The sequence below is a fragment of the Balaenoptera acutorostrata genome, chromosome 12, assembly GCF_949987535.1.
Source record: "Balaenoptera acutorostrata chromosome 12, mBalAcu1.1, whole genome shotgun sequence".
In the NCBI taxonomy this organism is placed as follows: domain Eukaryota; kingdom Metazoa; phylum Chordata; class Mammalia; order Artiodactyla; family Balaenopteridae; genus Balaenoptera; species Balaenoptera acutorostrata.
The window spans coordinates 16,380,935-16,399,288 of NC_080075.1; the positions used below are offsets into that span (position 1 = coordinate 16,380,935).

Genomic DNA, 18,354 nt, shown 5'->3' on the forward strand with positions numbered 1-18,354 from the left:
GTATAGTCTTGCCTCCTTTGTTGTAGGGTTAATTGACCATAGGTGTATGGGTTTAGTTCTGTGAAAAATACCATTGGTAATTGGATAGGGATTGCATTGAATCTGTAGATTGCCTTGGGTAGTGTAGTCATTTTGACAATATTGATTCTTCCCAAGAACATGGTATATCTTTCCATCTGTTTATGTCATCTTTGATTTCTTTCATCAGCATCTTATAGTTTTCAGAGTACCGGTCTTTTGCTTCCTTAGGTAGGTTTATTCCTAGGTATTTTATTATTTTTGATGCGATGGTAAATGGGATTGTTTCCTTAATTTCTCTTTCTGATCTTTCACTGTTGGTATATATAAATGCAACAGATTTCTGTATATTAATTTTTGTTACCTTTGCTTTTGATGTCAAATCCAAAATATCATTGCCAAGACTGATCTCAAGAAGCTTACCACCTATGTTTTCTTCTAGAAGTTTTATAGTTTCAGGTCTTATGTTCCAATGTTTAATTCATTTTGTTAGCTTTTGTGTATGGTGTAAGTTAGTGGTCCAGTTTTGTTTTTTCATGTGACTGTTCAGTTTTCCCAATACCATTTATTGAAAAGACTGTCCTTTCTCCATTGTATATTCCTGGCTCTTTTGTCATAAATTAATTGACCATATATGTATGGATTTATTTCTGGAATCTTTATTTTGTTTCATTGATCTATGTGTCTGTTTTATGCCAACACCATCCTGCTTTGATTACTATAGCTTTGCAATATAGTTTGAAATCAGGACACATGATACCTCCCACTTTGTTCTTCTTTCTCAAAATTGCTTTGGCTATTCAAAATCTTTCATGGTTCCCTCTCAAGATTGCTTTGGCTATTTGGGATCTTTTGTGGTTTCATACAATTTTAGGATTGTCTGTTCCATTTCTGTGAAAAATATCATTGGAATTCTTAGAGAGATTTCATTGAATCTGTAGATTGTTTTGGGTAGTATCGGCACTTTAGCAACATTAATTATTCCAATTCATGAGCACAGAATTTCTTTCCGTTTATGTCTTCTTTGATTTCTTTTATCAACATCTTAGAGTTTTCAGTGTACAGGTATTTTCTCCTCCTTGGTTATGTTTATTCCTAGGTATTTCCTGCTTTTTCATGCAATTGTAAATGGGATTGTTTTCTAAATTTCTCTTTCTGATAGTTCATTATTAGTGTATAGAAATGTAACAGATTTCTGTATTTTGACTTTGTTTTCTGCACATTTACTGAATTAATTTATGAGTTCTAATAGCTTTTTGGTGATCTCTTTAGGGTTCTCTAAATGTAGTATCATGTCATTCACAAATAGCAACAGTTTTACTTCTTCCTTTCCAATTTGGATGCCTTTTATCTCTTTTTCTTGTCTTTTATCTCTTTTTTTCTTGTCTTATCCTAGTGTTGTGGCTAGGATTTTTTAATACTATGTTGAATGAAAGTTGTGAGAGTGGGCATTCTTGTCTTGTTCCTGATCTTAGAGGAAAAGCTTTCAACTTTTCACTGTTGAGTATTATGTTAGTGATATACTAACATAATACTATGTTATATTTGGGTTTGTCATACATGGCCTTTATTATGTTGTTTTATGTCCCTTCTTAATCAACTTTGTTGAGAATTTTTATCATAAATGGATGTTGAATTTTATCAAAAGCTTCTTCTGCATCTATCGATATGATCATATGATTTTTATCCTTTGTTTTGTTGATGTGGTGTATCATGCTGATTGATTTGTGGATATTGAACCATCCTTGCTTCCCTGGAACAAATCCCACTTGATCATGGTGTAAGCTCCTTTTAAAGTACTATTGAATTCTGTTTGCTAATATTTTGTTGAGGATTTCTGCATCTATGTTTATCAGGGATATTGGCCTGCAATTTTCTTTTTTTGTGGTATACTTGTCTAATTTTGGCTTGAGGGTAATGCTGGCCTCATTAAATGAATTTGGAAGAGTTCCCTCCTCTTCTGTTTTTTTGGAAGAGTTTGAGAAGGACTGGTATTAATTCTTTAATGTTTGGTAAAATTCACAGTGAAGCCATCTGGTCCTGGACTTTTGTTTGTTGGGAGGTTTTTGATGACTAATTCAATCTCCTTACTGTAATCAGTTTGTTCAAATTTTCTATTTCTTCATGATTCAATCTTGGTTGGTTGTATGTTGCTAGGAATGTATCCATTTCTTTTAGGTTGTCCAATTTATTGGCACATATTTGTTCATAGCAGTCTCTTATGATCCTTTGTATTTTGTAGTATCAGTTGTAACGTCTAAAATTTCATTTCTGATTTTGAGTCCTCTTTCTTTTTTTTTCCATGGTAAGTCTAGCTAAAGGTTTGTCTATTTTGTTTATCCTTTCAAAGAACCAGCTCTTAGTTTCATTGAATTTCATTGATCTTTTCTATTGTTCTTTCAGTGTCTATCTCCTTTATTTCCACTCTGATCTTTGTTATTTCCCTTTTTTCTATTCATTTTTGGCTTTGTTTGTTCTTCCATTTCTAGTTCCTTGAGGTGTAAAGTTAGGTTATTTGAGGTATTTCTTGTTTCTTGATGTAGGCATTTATCCCTATGAAATTCCCTCTTAGAACCACTTTTGCTGCATCCCGTAAGTGTTGATATGTTGTATTTCCATTTTCATTTGTCTTAAAGTATTTTTTAATTTCTCTTTTGGTTTCTTCTTTGACCCAATTTTCTTTGACCAAATTTGTGAATTTTCCAATTTTCTTCTTGTAATTGATTTCTAGTTTCATATTACTGTGGTCAGAAAAGATGCTTGATATGATTTCAGTCTTCTTAAATTTATTAAGACTTGTTTTGTTGCCTAACATATAATCCATCCTGGAGAATGTTCCATGTGCACTTGAGAAGAAAGTGTATTCTGTTGCTTTTGCATGGAGTTTCTATATACGTCTCTTAAGTCCATTAGGTCAAACTTGTCATTTAAGGGCAATGTTTCCTTATTGATTTTTTAGTCTGTATGATTTTTCCATTGATGAAAGAAGGGTGTTAAAGTCCCCCACTAATATTGTATTGCTGTCTCTTCGTCCCTTTAGATCTGTATTTGCTTTATATATTTAGGTCCCCCTATATTGGGTGCATAAATATTTACAAACATTATATCCTCTTGTTGGATTGACCCCTATATCATTATATAATGATCTTGTCTCTTATTACAGTCTTTGTCTTAAAGTCTATTTTGTCTGATATAACTATAGCTATCCCAGCTTTCGTATGGTTTTATTTGCATGGAATACCTTTTTCATCCCTTCACTTTCAATCTGTGTGTACCCTTACATCTCTAGTGAGTCTCTTGTAGGCAGCATGTAGATGCCTATAACAGATTTAAAATAGATGGGACTATTTTAAAAAATCTAATCAGCTAGTCTGTGTCTTTTTTTTTAAATTTTATGACAATACTTCGTATATATATATATATTTTAAATTTTATTTATTTATTTATTTATTTATTTATTTATGGCTGTGTTGGGTCTTCGCTTCTGTGCGAGGGCTTTCTCTAGTTGCGGCAAGTGGGGGCCACTCTTCATTGTGGTGCGTGGGCCTCTCACTATCGCGGCCTCTCCTGTTGCGGAGCACAGGCTCCAGACGCGCAGGCTCAGTAATTGTGGCTCACGGGCCTAGTTGCTCCGCGGCATGTGGGATCTTCCCAGACCAGGGCTCAAACCCGTGTCCCCTGCATTGGTAGGCAGATTCTCAACCACTGCGCCACCAGGGAAGCCCCTAGTCTGTGTCTTTTGGTTGGAGAATTTAGTCTATTTACATTTAGAGTAATTATTTATAGGTATGTATTTATTGCCATTTTGTTAATTATGTTCTGGCTATTTTATGATTCCTTTGTTCCTTTTTTCTTCTCTTGCTCTCTTCCTATCAGAATTGATAATATTCTTCAGTAGTATGCTTAGATTCTTTTCTCTTTATCTTCTGTGTATCTACTATAGGTTTTTGCTTTGTAGTTACCATGAGACTCACTTTAAAAAACTTATATTTGTAATGGTTTAAGTTGATAATAACTTAAATTTGAATGCATTCTAAAGCTCTCCATTTTATCCCCCCCTACACATTTTATGTTTTTGATGTTATAATTTACATATTTTTATCTTGTGTATTCATAACAAATTATGTAAAAATATGTATTTTTGTGTGTGTATTTATCCATTTATATAAAATTGAGCATGGAGAAAAGCAAGAAAGGATATACATCAGATTGTTGTTAATGATAGATACCATAGAAATGGGGGTCAGAGATTGGAGAATTGAAGGTAAGGAAAAATGTAAAAGAAGAAGAGTAGGAGAGGGAAAGAAAGAGGGAAGAGAGGGAGAGAGAGAGGAGAAGGAAGGTGGGGAGGTGGGCATAGGAGGAGGAGAAAAGAACAAAGAAGGGGAGGGGAGGAGAGGGGAAGGATGGCAATGATAAAAAGAACATACATAGTATTACTAACTCTGTCAGAACAAATCAAACTACAGGTACCTATACACATGAAATTAGTCTGTTGAATACTAAGCTACTTTCTCCATGTGGTAGAAATTGATGTCATTTTCACTTTATTCCTTAGTATTTTTAATATTGTAGAACTACTATATTCATGTATTTGTTATATTGTTCCAGTCACCTAGTACATAACAAAATGCTCCAAACTTAGTGACTTAAAACACAACAACAACATTTATTTTGCTTAAAAATCTACCATGTAGGCAGAGCTGAGTGAGAACAGCTTGCCTCTGCTCCACTTGGCATCAGCTGAGGCAGCTCAAGGGCTGGGGACTGGAATCTCTGAAGGCTTGTCCGTTCACAGTCTGGCAGGTGATAAAGGCTATAGTCTGGGACTCATTCAGATGACATCTCCTCAGGGAGACCTTTGTAGTCACCCAATCTAAAGTAGCCGGCCGTTTGTCTTGACCACATTCCCTATATTATTTTCTTAACAGCACCTATCATTAGATGACATTCTTCAGTCTAATTATTTAGGATTACTAGAATGTCAACAGGAATCTTGTCTCCCTTGTTCACTGTTGTATCCCCAGAGCATGACTCAGAGCCTGGCATGTAGTAGGCACTGATTTCAATATACATAAATTTATCACACTGATGTCAAATGGAACTACTTTAATCATCAAGGGTTAATTATACACTTTTGCCACATGAAGGTAAACCCGTCAGAAAGAAACAAGTGTAAAAGGTTTAATACTAAGTCCATGGGAAAAAAATAGTAGAGAGGCCCCAAAACTCCCCACAACGCATAGTGCAGGCACACTGCTCTCTGGAGAAGAGAGCAGCTGCAGGCAGTGCCATACCCACCTTGCAAATGGAAGTTCAGTGTCAACAACATCTGTTACTTTGCATTTTCTGTTAACCTGAATTGCAATTGGCTGTGTAGTTTTCTTTGCATTTAAGATGTTAATTTGTTTATTAAAATTTTGAATTAATCCCTAGGTTAACCGTTTTTCACATAAAGTAACATTAAAATAAAAATAACAGATCAGCACTATGGACCTTCAAGAATGTTTTCCTCCAGCATGAATCAGTACCTAAATTTGAGAAGCAATGGAATAAGGGTTAATGTCCATATATATATATATGTATATATATGTTTTTATTATTTATTTATTTTTTAATTCAAATATAGTTGGTTTACAATATCATGTTAATTTCAGGTGTACAGCACAGTGATTCAGTTACACATATATACATTATATATATATATGTTTTTAAAAACCTCAGAGGGCTTCCCTGGTGGTGCAGTGGTTGAGAGTCTGCCTGCCAATGCAGGGGACGCGGGTTCGAGCCCTGGTCTGGGAAGATCCCACATGCCGTGGAGCAACTGGGCCCGTGAGCCACAATTACTGAGCCTGCGCGTCTGGAGCCTGTGCTCCGCAACGAGAGGGGCCGCGATAGTGAGAGGCCCGCGCACCGCGATGAAGAGTGGCCCCCGCTCGCCGCAACTGGAGAGAGCCCTCGCACAGAAACGAAGACCCAACACAGCCATAAATAAATAAATTAATAAAAAAACAAACAAACAAACCAAAAAAACCTCAGAAACTGATAGGAAAAAAGCAAACAATCTAATTTTAAAGCAGACAGTGGTTATGAACAGAATCCACGAAATAAGTTACATACATACCAACGAATGAATGAAAATATAATTAACTTCATTAATAAGATGCAAATCACAACAACAACGTGATGCCATTTTAACTTATCAGTCTAGCAAAAATAAGAGAACTGATAGCATCAGTTTTGGCAAAGATGTAGGTAAGCAGGACCTCTTAATACATCGTAGGTGCAAAGGTAAACCTTTCAGCACAATTGGGCAATCGTTTTCCAAATTAAAATGTACATATTCTATGACCTACAGAATGCCACTTCTGAAAATCCATGTTTATCTGTACAAAGGCAAAGTCATTCAATGCAGCATTATCTGCAATAGCAAAATAATAACAACAACAAAATGAAAAGGAAATAACCAGAACTCCCTTCAGGAGAACAATTAATGGGAACTCTATTATGGCACACCCATGCAACAAAACACAGTGCAGCTGTCAGAAAAGATACCTCTGTATGCACAAATAGGAAAGACTTCCATATGTTTTAGTGAAATCAGTACTTTGAAGATCAGTATGTACTGTATAATCTTTCTTTAAAGCTATAATGTTTACATACACACACATACATACGTATGTATATACACACACATATATATATTTGAATAAACATATAAAACAACCTGAAAGGCAACCACTAACAACAGGAGTTAACATCTGAAGGTCCGAGTGAGAACTTTCACTTTTTACTTCTTTATGCACTTTCACTGCTCTTTTACATGGAGATATAATTATCCAAGGGCATAAATGGATTCTTTTTTATTTTTATTTTTTTTTAATTTATTTAATTAATTAATTAATTAATTAATTTATTTATTTATTTATTTATTTTTGGCTGTGCTGGGTCTTCGGTTCGTGCGAGGGCTTTCTCTAGTTGCGGCAAGTGGGGGCCATTCTTCATCGCGGTGCGGGGACCGCTCTTCATCGCGGTGCGCGGGCCTGTCACTATCGCGGCCCCTCCCGTTGCGGGGCACAGGCTCCAGACGCGCAGGCTCAGCAGTTGTGGCTCACGGGCCCAGCTGCTCCGTGGCATGTGGGATCTTCCCAGACCAGGGCTCGAACCCGTGTCTCCTGCATTAGCAGGCAGATTCTCAACCACTGCGCCACCAGGGAAGCCCCATAAATGGATTCTTAAAACTATTTTCAGACATGTACAAAATTTTTCAGGACACTAGGCATTTACTTTGAAAATGATAAAATTATGTAATTATATATATTACTCTTACTGAAGTTCCTAGTATCAAATGGTACCCTAGTACCTAAAAGAGCCTTACAGCCTACATAGTTAAGTATCCGTATTGTACATAATGCTAAAGAGAATTTATCTGCTAGAAAACTTTGTTCACCACTGCATCCCACCACCTCAAACAGTATTTAGAGCTCAATAATTTTGAATAAATAAGTGTGTTTACAATTTCATAAACAAGTCTTAACTTTCAGGTTTTCATTCCTTCTTTGTTAAGAGTCTAGAAATTACTTCCATCCCCCAAAGCAATTTTGCAACATCCTCTGTAGCCAAAAGTGGCTAAAATGCTGGTTTTCAAACTTACCAGAGGCTCTAGTTTTATAGGCTGCTGTCGTTTTCTTGTCCTCTCCTGAGCTTTTGTAGTGTGCTTAAATGTCAGGAATTGTGTATCAGCTTCATTTTCTGTGGGTGTTACAAAACTCAGTCTTCCCTTTGCTTTTATACTATTCAGTCTTGTAAGCATAGGGTTTTCCATCAGCTCTCCAACACTTTCCAGGTCCAACTCATTGTCTGAGGCACGAAAAGCCATCTTCACTCCTGGAGAGGGGTTAGGGTCAAGAAAAGAAAAATGAAAAGTAGAGCAAAAGGATTGGCGAAGTAGGGCTAAGTGGAGGGGTTTTAAGAACCACGGAGAGCTTAATTTGCTTATCCCCAAAGAAAAGCTATCAAAGTTACCCCATTCTTCCCAAACTGAGGACCTAAACCAGAGGAATGAAAATTAGGAACTATGCCTGGCCTTCTAGAAGCCCCGTAGCTGGGGTGGGACCCAGGAGTTTGCATTTCTAATAACTTCCTGGGTGATGCTGTTGCTGCCTCTGATTTGGGGACCACAATGGTCCAGATCTGGAAGGATGAAGAGAAATGCCATTATACTGAGATCGTTTCTCACACTTGCGTATGCAAAATATTTCCGGGGGTGGGGGTACTGTTCAAAATGCAGGTAGTTCTAATGCAGGTAATCTGAGATATATAGCCTAGGTACTCACAGAGAAACCAAATAAAGGGAAAAAAGAGTTGAAGGCTAAATCATAAAACAGCGCTTCTGGAGATTTTATGTGTATGAGAATCACTTGCAGAGCTTGTGAAAAGGCAGATTCTGATTCATAAACTTTGAGTAGCAAGGTCCCAGAACACTAGAACTATGAGCCTTTTGTAGTGGTCTTGTACCCTCACCACCACTCACACTCCAGTCCCACCAGATGGGTGGAAATACTTTCCTTAAAAACAGTATTACAATACACGAGGTCTTGAACCAGGTGTCAGCAGGCCCAGGTTTTAGTCTAGATCAGCACTGGCCAATCGAAATATAATGCAAATCTCCTATGCAATTTAAAATTTTCAAGTAACCACATTCAAAAACAAAAAAATAAATTAATTTAATAATGTTCTTTATTTAACATATACAAAATATTATCATTTCAACATGTAACCAATATAAAACTTATTAATATGATAGTTTATTTTTTGTTACTACGTCTTCAAAGTATTTCACCTTCCGGGCACATCTCCATTCAGACTAGCCCCCCTGTGGCTAGTGGTTACCATACTGACTAGCACAGGTCCAGACCTGACCACTCCGTGTGTGATCTTGGACAAGTCTCTTGATAGCTCTGTTCCTCAGTTTCTAGCCCTCTAAATTGCTAGGTAGGTAGTAGGTATCACTAAAATGCCTTTCCATTGGCCTTCTCTGCCTCTCTGAGCCTTTTCTTACGTGCTCCAAAAGCATGATGAGCCTCCCGCCTAGAAGTCGGAGTTCAGCCCCACAGCTCAATTCCTCAGGACTCACCAAGTCACACTAGACCAGCAGCCGCCTCAGAAGGTCTCCTGAGACAGAGAAAAAGCAGGTCTGGGAGTAGAAAGTTGTCTCTAAGCCGAGAATGTTTCCCGTTGCCTAGCAGCCAGTAGGCCGCCACTGAGGCTCACTGCGCCTGTGCACGATCTGTCGCCACGGCAACCCCTCAGCCAACTGCAGCTCTGGGTCCAAGACTGTGCCGGGCAGTCGAGCCAATGACTGTCTCTGGAAATTTCCTTACGTCGCTGATTGGTGGAGAGCTCGCACTAGACCTGACGGCTTCTCCGCGCTGGGAAGTGTTCCCGGGCTAGGTTGGAAGGCCCGGCAGCCAAAGGAGGTGGTTACTTATGTTTGTTCCTTCGTTTATCAACCGCCCACGCTCACTGCACCTCCCTCCTCCTCCAGGAATCTTTTCTGTTGCCCCTCGAGAGGCTTGCGGCTGCCTTGGCATTCGCTTTAATCTAACTTCCTGTGGTTATAAGAATCAAGTGCCTGCGTAGACAGTTCACGTCCCGCTCTCCGAGGGAGCGACCATCCTGCGTCTCTGCCCCACCCACCGACATCCTCCCGGGAGTGTCCTAAGGCGCTAGGAATGCGGGCTCTTCTTCCCCTCAAACTTCACCGTGTCCTTTTCTGCTGATGTTCTTTTCCGCCTGGAAGGTAAACTTAGTGTCAGGCATAGCACGAGCCCATATTAATTGGTCCCTGCACCGTATTCACCAAAGCAGACCCTGGATCTTGTTTGGCATTTAGACCCACCGAATTAAGTCTCCAAACGACTGCTGCTAATGCTGTATGGAGGCGACCCCACCGATGCCCCGTGCAGGTTGCTTACTGAAGTTACCTTACCCCGGTTAGTGATCAGGGGCAGCAGCCTTTTACCTGCCTCGGGGAAATGTTACACCACATGGCAGAGGCTTGGTTTTCAACCGCCCCTCCAAAATGACATAATCACCGCTGAACTCATTATTATATTTTGTCTTTTTTGGTACACCCCATTTTTTTTTTTAAATTGATATTTGTTTCTTGCCTTGAAAGCAAAGTCCTGTATGAGGTGCTTTACATATCATACTCACAACCTGCATTTTCTCTGTCTTAAGATGCTCAGGTATATATTTTCCATGCTAGGCATGACACCACCTACAAAGTAGAGAATCATATAATAATAGAGCTGGAATGGAGAAAACAGATCACTCAATCCAGCTACTCCCCCATTTCATTTTTTTTTAAAGATTGATTGGCTGATTGATTTTGGCTGTGCCGGGTCTTAGTTGCAGCATGTGGGATCTTCGTTGTGGCATGTGGGACCCTTAGTTGCAGCATGCGGATTTCTTAGTTGTGGCATGCATGCGGGATCTAGTTCCTCGACCAGAGATCTAACCCCAGCCCCCTGCGTTAGGAGCATGGAGTCTGACCCACTGGATCACCAGGGAAGTCACCCCCATTTTGGTAATAAGAGAACTGAGACCCAGAGAGACAGCAAATAATTTACTCCAGGTCAGGCACCTAGTCCTGGCAGAGGTAAAACTGGAATACAGATCTCCTAATCCTTAATCAGGAACGGGAAACAGCAGTGGAGTAACTTCAGTTTAGAAACAATTCAGATAAACCTCAAATGTAGACATAATAAATACTAATTCCCCAGAGATGCAAGGTATACACAGGTAATCAATCAGAGCCAATAAAATATAAACTAGTAATGAAAAAAATTCAAAACCAACCCAGTATACATAAAGGCATATTATAATAATATGCAGTGTTAGACACACACCCCAAAATAGACTTCATTTTGGATGTACAATGAATATTTTAATCTGTTGCTTTCAAAGTTTATGTAGTGGAGACATAATCTATTGCTCCTCAGTTCAAGAATTTCTTTGTTAGTAGATGAAGGTGACTGTATTCTAATGTTACCTTATGCAGCTAAGAGCATTCATTCCAAGAGCCAAGAAGGGTGCAGGATAGAAGACATGGATGCATAGAGTTTTATGAAGGTATCGCTATATTGAACACTACTCACCAAATCTCTCCAAACTTATTTTTTTAATGTGGCAAGATGTCATATTCATTATCAAATGAATACTTACTAAATCAGCACAAACAAGAGCTTTGTGTATTGCCTATTGATTGTTTCAGAGCTCTTGTAAATAGCAATAATTGTTACTATTTATTGGGTGCTCCTTATGTGCCAGGTACTGTGCTATATGTTTTGCATGTATTATCTCAAATACTTCCAACAAACCTAAAATTCCCATTTCATAGCTAAAGAACTAGGCTACGAAGGGTTTACAAGAACTAGATTAAGAAAACAGTAATACTAAGTAAAAATGGTTAAAATTTAGTGAGCGTGAAGTTAAGATTTATATGCCGGACCCTTTGTGAAGTATTTTTCACCATTATACTATTCATTGCAACAGCTTCATATTATTTTAAAGGTATTATTGTACCTACTCCACCAATAAGGAAATTGAGGCTCAAAGAGGTTATGTAATTTACCCAAGATCAGTCCAGAAGTGGCAAATGGCAGAGCTAAGATACAAATTGAGATCCATCAACTTTATTTTTAAAAATTAATTAGTTAATTAATTTTTTTTTGGCTGCGTTGCTGCGCGTGAGCTGTCTTTAGTTGCGGAGAGCCGGGCTACTCTTCACTGCAGTGCGTGGGCTTCTCATTGTAGTGGCTTCTCTAGTTGCGGAGCATGGGCCCTAGGGTGTGCGGAGGCTCAGTAGTTGTGGCACATGGGCTTAGCTACTCTGTGGCATGTGGGATCTTCCTGGACCAGGGCTAGAACCTGTGTCTTCTGCATTGGAAGGCAGATTCTTAACCACTGCGCCACCAGGGAAGCCCTGAGATCCATCAACTTTAATAGTTAAAATTCCATAATATTAATCATGGAATTCTGCTACTGGATGTACGGTGGACTATATTCTGAAAAATTCCTGAAGCGAAACACCTATATGTTTGGATAAACTCCAAGGCACATTATTTTAACTGCATTGCTGAACTCACAGGAATCAAGAGAATCGTAACAATATAACACTGTTGATGGGAATGTAAATTGGTGCAGCCACCATGAAAAATAGTATAGACATTCCTCAAAAAATTGAGGATAAAACTACCATATGATCCAGCTATTCCACTTCTGGTTATTTATCGAAAGAATACAAAAACACTTATTAGAAAAAAAATATGCACCCTTATGTTCATCACAGCATTATTTACCATAGCCCAAATATGGAAACAACCTAAGTGCCCATCAATAGATGAATGGATAAAGAAGATGTGGTATTTATGCACAATGGAATATTACTCAGCCATAAAAAATATAAAATCTTGTCATTTGAGACAACATGGATGGATCTTGAGGGTACTATGCCAAATGAAATGACAGAAAAAGACAAATACCATATTATTTCACTCATATGTGGACTATAAAATAGTAATAATAAATGAACAAACCTAACCAAACAAAACCAAAAAGATAGATACAGAGAACAGAGAAGTGATTGTCGGAGGGGACTGGAGATGGTGGGGAGGAGGAAATGGGGGTCAACTCTATGGTGATGGGTGGAAACTAAACTTTTGGTGGTGAGCATGCTGTAGTGTGTACAGAAGTTGAAATATAATGTTATACACATGAAGTTTATATGTCATAAACCAATGTTATTGCAATAAATTTAAAAAAATGTATACATAAAATGGGTGTAGCTAATTGTATTTAAGTTATACTTTAGTAAAGCTTATCCAAGAAATAATAAAATTGTCTTTATGCACAAAAATTTTTTTAAAAGTATCAATCGTATTCCTAGAATTATACTTCAAAATCACGTGAGGCTTTTCTAAACATACAGACTTCTAGTCTCATGCCAGACCTGGTAAATAAGAATCTTTGGAATTGGCATTTAGGCAAATATATGCTTAAAAATTTCTATAGATGAATCAAATGAACATCTCTGGTTAAGGACCACATCTGCAGGTGAAAATATATGAAGATTAAAAGATGTTAGATTATATTAGATTAAGTAGGTCATAAAACAGTTTGCATAACATGATTATATTTTTACAAGTGTATGTAAACTCAGCAAACTATATGGAAGAAAAACATAAGCGTTTATGAGATTCATGGGTATTTTATGTTATATCCTTTGCTTTTCTGTATATTTAAAAATAAAAGCCATATACCACTTTTGTATTGAGAAAAGTGAGTTATTTTTAAATTAGCACAAGAAAATATATAAGAGCATAAAATAGAGAGACCATGAACTTGGTGGAAGCCAGGGTGAAGGGATCAGGAACACTGGTGGAGGATTTAGCATTCATTGTAAAGAAGAGGCACCCTGTTCCGTGTGGAGGGAAGGAAGGTCGAAGTGGATTAGGTAAATGGGTAGACTTGGGCCAGATTTCTTCTTTTTTCTCTGTGAAGCAGTAGGTAAGGTCAGCTGCTCTTAAGGATGGAGGTGGGGGTGCTCAGGCTCCGTATAATTTATACTGGGGTGGGGGGGTAACTCATCTTTAGGCTTTACTGTCCACAGTTTAATTTCAGAGTCTGTGAACTGCTTAAAATTGTATTCATGTTTGTGGGTGTACATTTGTCTATAGCTGTTAGATTCTCAAAGGAGCCTGTGACCAGTCATCCCTCAGAGTTGGGAATTATATCTGCTCTGCAAGTGTTCTGGCCTTAAGTATAGGTCACATAGCTCAACTTTCTGGGGTTAGGGTGGTGGTGGTGGTTGTGCTATCATGTTTTGTTGCTCCATCACCACCTTGTGGTCAAATGAATGTACAGCCAAAGGAGGTTTTGAATCACATATTTTGAGTCAGGGCAATAGCTTCTCATCTTAGCTATTTGGAGGGGACTTGGGACATTCTATGGTCTAATGTCCCACACATTATGAGATTTAATGATGATTACAAAGTTTTCCTCAAAAATGTTGAACCGATGTTAATTATTCATGAATGAGATGACCTGCCCAAGCCCAGATAATTTTATTCCAATTAAAGGTCTTTGCAGAAGTGATCTCTGACCCAGTGTTGAATGTTTTGAAAGACCATAGAGCAGTGCTCCTTAAACTTAGCTTTGTGTTACGGGTAACTTAGAGAGTTTTGAAAACCCTGACGCCCAGGCCACACACCATGCTAATTAAACTAAGAGTGAGAGCCCCAGACATCAGGGTTTTTTCCAGCGTCCCCTTCCCCAGGTGATTCCAATGTCCAACCAAGTCCAAGGGCCTCAGCCACAGGGTCCTGCTATTCAAGGTGTGCTGCATGAGTGAGCAGCATTAGCATTCCCTGGGAGCCTGTTAGACTGCAGAATATCAGATCCTGCCCCAGACCTCCTGAATCAGTCTGCATTTTAATAATTCTCAGGTGGCTCATTGCATATTAAATTTAAGAAGTGCTATTAAAGAGAACAGAATGGGTGTCCAGTAGGTCTGCTGGATACACAAGGCAGGAATGGTGTTCAAAAGGTAGGCTTCTCATGTTTGATCACTGCCAGTTACAGGAAATATGTGACTTCTATGCCACTGCTGGATAGTTCTAATTGTCAGAAAGTTCTTTTTTTGGTAGGTGTCAAAATCTACTTTCTTGCCAGTTCTGCAAATTGCCCCCATGATCTCTTTTAAAATATTTGAAGACAGAAATGTCTTTCCCTTAATCTTTCTTCTTTGAATCCCTCCCTCCCGACCTTCCAGTTTCTTTAGTCTATGTATGATATTTTTGCAGAACTCCTACTCATTCTGCCCTAAAATGGCTCTCAGAACTGAAGGTGAGATTCTAGATGTGGTGTGATGCAATGAGAATAGTAGGAAAATGACTTTCCTTTATTTAGAAATTCTACTGAAGACTCCTTTTTCTTCCTGAAAATATTAGTCAGGATCTCTGTCAAATGCTACATTATAAAGAACCTGTATCCAGTAAACAAATCAACACTGATGGTCTCGGAGCCTCAGGTCATTCACATGTGACCACTGATGGTCCCCTGAGCTCAGAGAGACCATGGGAACGTCCAATCTATAGCTGATTGGGTTTGTGCCTAGTGTCTAAAGTGGGGGAGAGGGGGCAGTCTTGTGGGACTGAAACCTTAACCGGTGGTATCTGACACAACCTCCAGGTAAATCCTTGTCAGAATTGAGTTGAATTGTAGACACTTTGCTGGTGTCTGAGAATTTCGTGTTGGGATGAGAACCACCACTCCCTCTGCCACAGGTTGGAACTGGGATCAGAATCTTAATAGCACAGAGTAGGGGTTAGTGAATACTATCCTATGGGTCAAATCCAGGCTGCTGCCTGTTTTTGTAAATAAAGCTCTATTGGGATACAGCCATGATCATTTCTTTAGATATTTTCTATAGCTGTTTTTGCACTAAATAGAGTTGTGTAGTTGTGATAGAGACTATTCAACCCAGAGATATTTACTATCTGGTCTTTAAGGAAAAAGTTTGCTGACTCCTGTGATAGTAAATATATATAATGTGGTAAATATAAAAAGTAGTCACCAACAGAGGGCCTTCAAGATGACCGAGAAGTAAGACGTGGAGATCACCTTTCTCCCCATAAATACATCAAAAATATATCTACATGTGGAACAACTCCTACAGAACACCTACTAAATGCTAGCAGAAGACCTCAGACTTCCCAAAAGGCAAGAAACTCCCCACGTAACCGGGTAGGGTAAAAGAAAAAAGAAAAAGCAGAGACAAAAGATTAGGGACGGGACCTGCACCTCTGGGAGGGAGCTGTGAAGGAGGAAAAGTTTCCACACACTAGGAAACCCCTTCACTGGCAGAGATGGGGGGAAAACTTTGGAGCCATGGAGGAGAGCACAGAAAGAGGGGTGCAGAGGGCAAAGTGGAGAGATTCCCGCACAGAGGATTGGTGCCGACCAGCGCTCACCAGCCCAAGAGGCTTGTCTGCTCACCGGCCGGGGTGGGCGGGGGCTGGGAGCTGAGGCTCCGGCTTCGGAGGTCAGATCCCAGGGAGAAGACTGGGATTGGCTGCGTGAACATAGCCTGAAGGGGGACAGTGCACCACAGCTAGCCGGGAGGGAGTCTGGGAAAAAGTCTGGAACTGCCTAAGAGGCAAGAGACAGTTGTTTCGGGGTGCGTGAGGAGAGGGGATCCAGAGCACCTCCTAAATGAGCTCCAGAGATGGGCATGAGCTGCGGCTATCGATGCAGACCCCAGAGATGGGCATGAGATGCTAAGGCTGCTGCTGCAGCCACCAAGAAGCCTGTGTGCAAGCACAGGTCACTATCCACACCTCCCCTCACACCTGTGCAGCCCACCACTGCCAGGGTCCTGTGATCCAGGGACAATTTCCCTGGAACAACACATGGCGCGCCTCAGGCTTTTGCAATGTCACACCAGCCTCTGCCATCACAGGCTCGCCCCACATCCCGTACCCGACCCTCCCCTCAGCCTGAGTGAGCCAGAGCCCCCTAATCAGCTGCTACTTTGACCCCATCCTGTCTGAGCAGGAACAGACGCTCACAGGCGAGCTACACACAGAGGCGGGGCCAAATCCAAAGCTGAACCCCAGGAGCTGTGAGAACAAAGAAGAGAAGGGAAATTTCTCCCAGCAGCCTCAGGAGCAGTGGATTAAATTTTCACAATCAACTTGATGTACCCTGCATCTGTGGAATACCTGAATAGACAATGAATCATCCCAAAATTGAGGCCATGGATGGTGGGAGCAACGGTAGACCTGGGGTTTGCTCTATGTGACTGAATAGTTTCTGATTTTTATGTGTATCTTAGTATACTTTTTAGTGCTTGTTATCATCGTTGGACTTGTTTATTGGTTTGGTTGCTCTCTTCTTTTATTTTTATTACTTTTAAATTATTTATTGTAATAAATTTTTTTATTTTTTATTTTAATAAATTTATTTTATTACTATTTTCTTTCTTTCTTTCTTTTCTCCCTTTTCTTCTGAGCAGTGTGGCTAACAGGGTCTTTGTGCTCCAGCTCAGTGTCAGGCCTGAGCCTCTGAGGTGGGAGAGCTGAGCTCAGGACACTGGACCACCAGACACCTCCTGGACCCACATAATATCAAGCAGCAAGAGCTCTCCCAGAGATCTCCATATCAATGCTAAGACCCAGCACCAATCAATGACCAGCAAGCTCCAGTGCTGGACATCCCATGCCAGACAAACAGCAAGATAGGAACACAACCCCACTCATTAGCAGAGAGGCTGCTTAAAATAATTATAAGTTCACAGACACCCCAAAACACTCCACCGGATGTGGTCCTGCCCACCAGAAAGACAAGATCCAGCCTCATCCACCAGAACACAGGCACCAGTCCCCTCCACCAGGGAGCCTACACAACCCACTGAACCAACCTTACCCACTAGAGGCAGACACCAAAAACAATGGGAACTACGAACCTGCAGCCTGTGAAAAGGAGACCCCAAACACAGCAAGTTAGGCAAAATGAGAAGACAGAGAAATACGCAGCCAAATAAGGAGCAAAGTAAAAACCCACGAGATCAAACAAATGAAGAAGAAACAGGCAGACTACCAGGAAAAGAATTCAGAGTAATGATAGTAAAGATAATCCAAAATCTAAGAAATAGAATGGAGAAAATACAATAAACATTTAACAAGGACCTAGAAGAACTAAAGAGCAAACAAAGAATGATGAACAACACAATAAATGAAATTAAAAATTCTCTAGAAGAAATCAATAGCAGAATAACTGAGGCAGAAGAATGGATAAGTGACCTGGAAGATAAAATAGTGGAAATAACTACCACAGAACAGAATAAGGAAAAAAGAATGAAAACAATTGAGGACAGTCTCAGAGACCTCTGGGACAACATTAAATGCACCAACCTTCTAATTATAGGAGTCCCAGAAGAAGAAGAGAAAAAGAAAGGGACTGAGAAAATATTTGAATAGATCATAGTTGAAAACTTCCTTAATATGGGAATGGAAATAGTCAGTCAAGTCCAGGAAGCGCAGAGAGTCCCATACAGGATAAATCCAAGGAGAAACACGCCAAGACACATATTAATCAAACTATCAAAAATTAAATACAAAGAAAAAATATTAAAAGCAGCAAGGGAAAACAATAAATAACATACAAGGGAATCCCCATAAGGTTAACAGATGATCTTTCAGCAGAAACTCCAAAAGCCAAAAGGGAGTGGCAGGACATATTTAAACTGAAGAAAGGGAAATACCTAAAACC

General features: G+C 39.5%; 1 protein-coding gene across 1 annotated transcript in view; it reads right to left on the reverse strand.

The window, feature by feature from the left end:
• DNAH6 (dynein axonemal heavy chain 6) overlaps positions 1 to 7,897 on the reverse strand; it is a 304,153-nt gene extending 296,256 nt beyond the window's left edge. Inside the window, exon 1 of the mRNA XM_057558258.1 lies at positions 7,673 to 7,897. Coding sequence (XP_057414241.1) covers positions 7,673 to 7,897 — 225 coding nt within the window. The remainder of the gene's footprint in view (positions 1 to 7,672) is intronic.
• Positions 7,898 to 18,354: the final 10,457 nt, after the last annotated feature.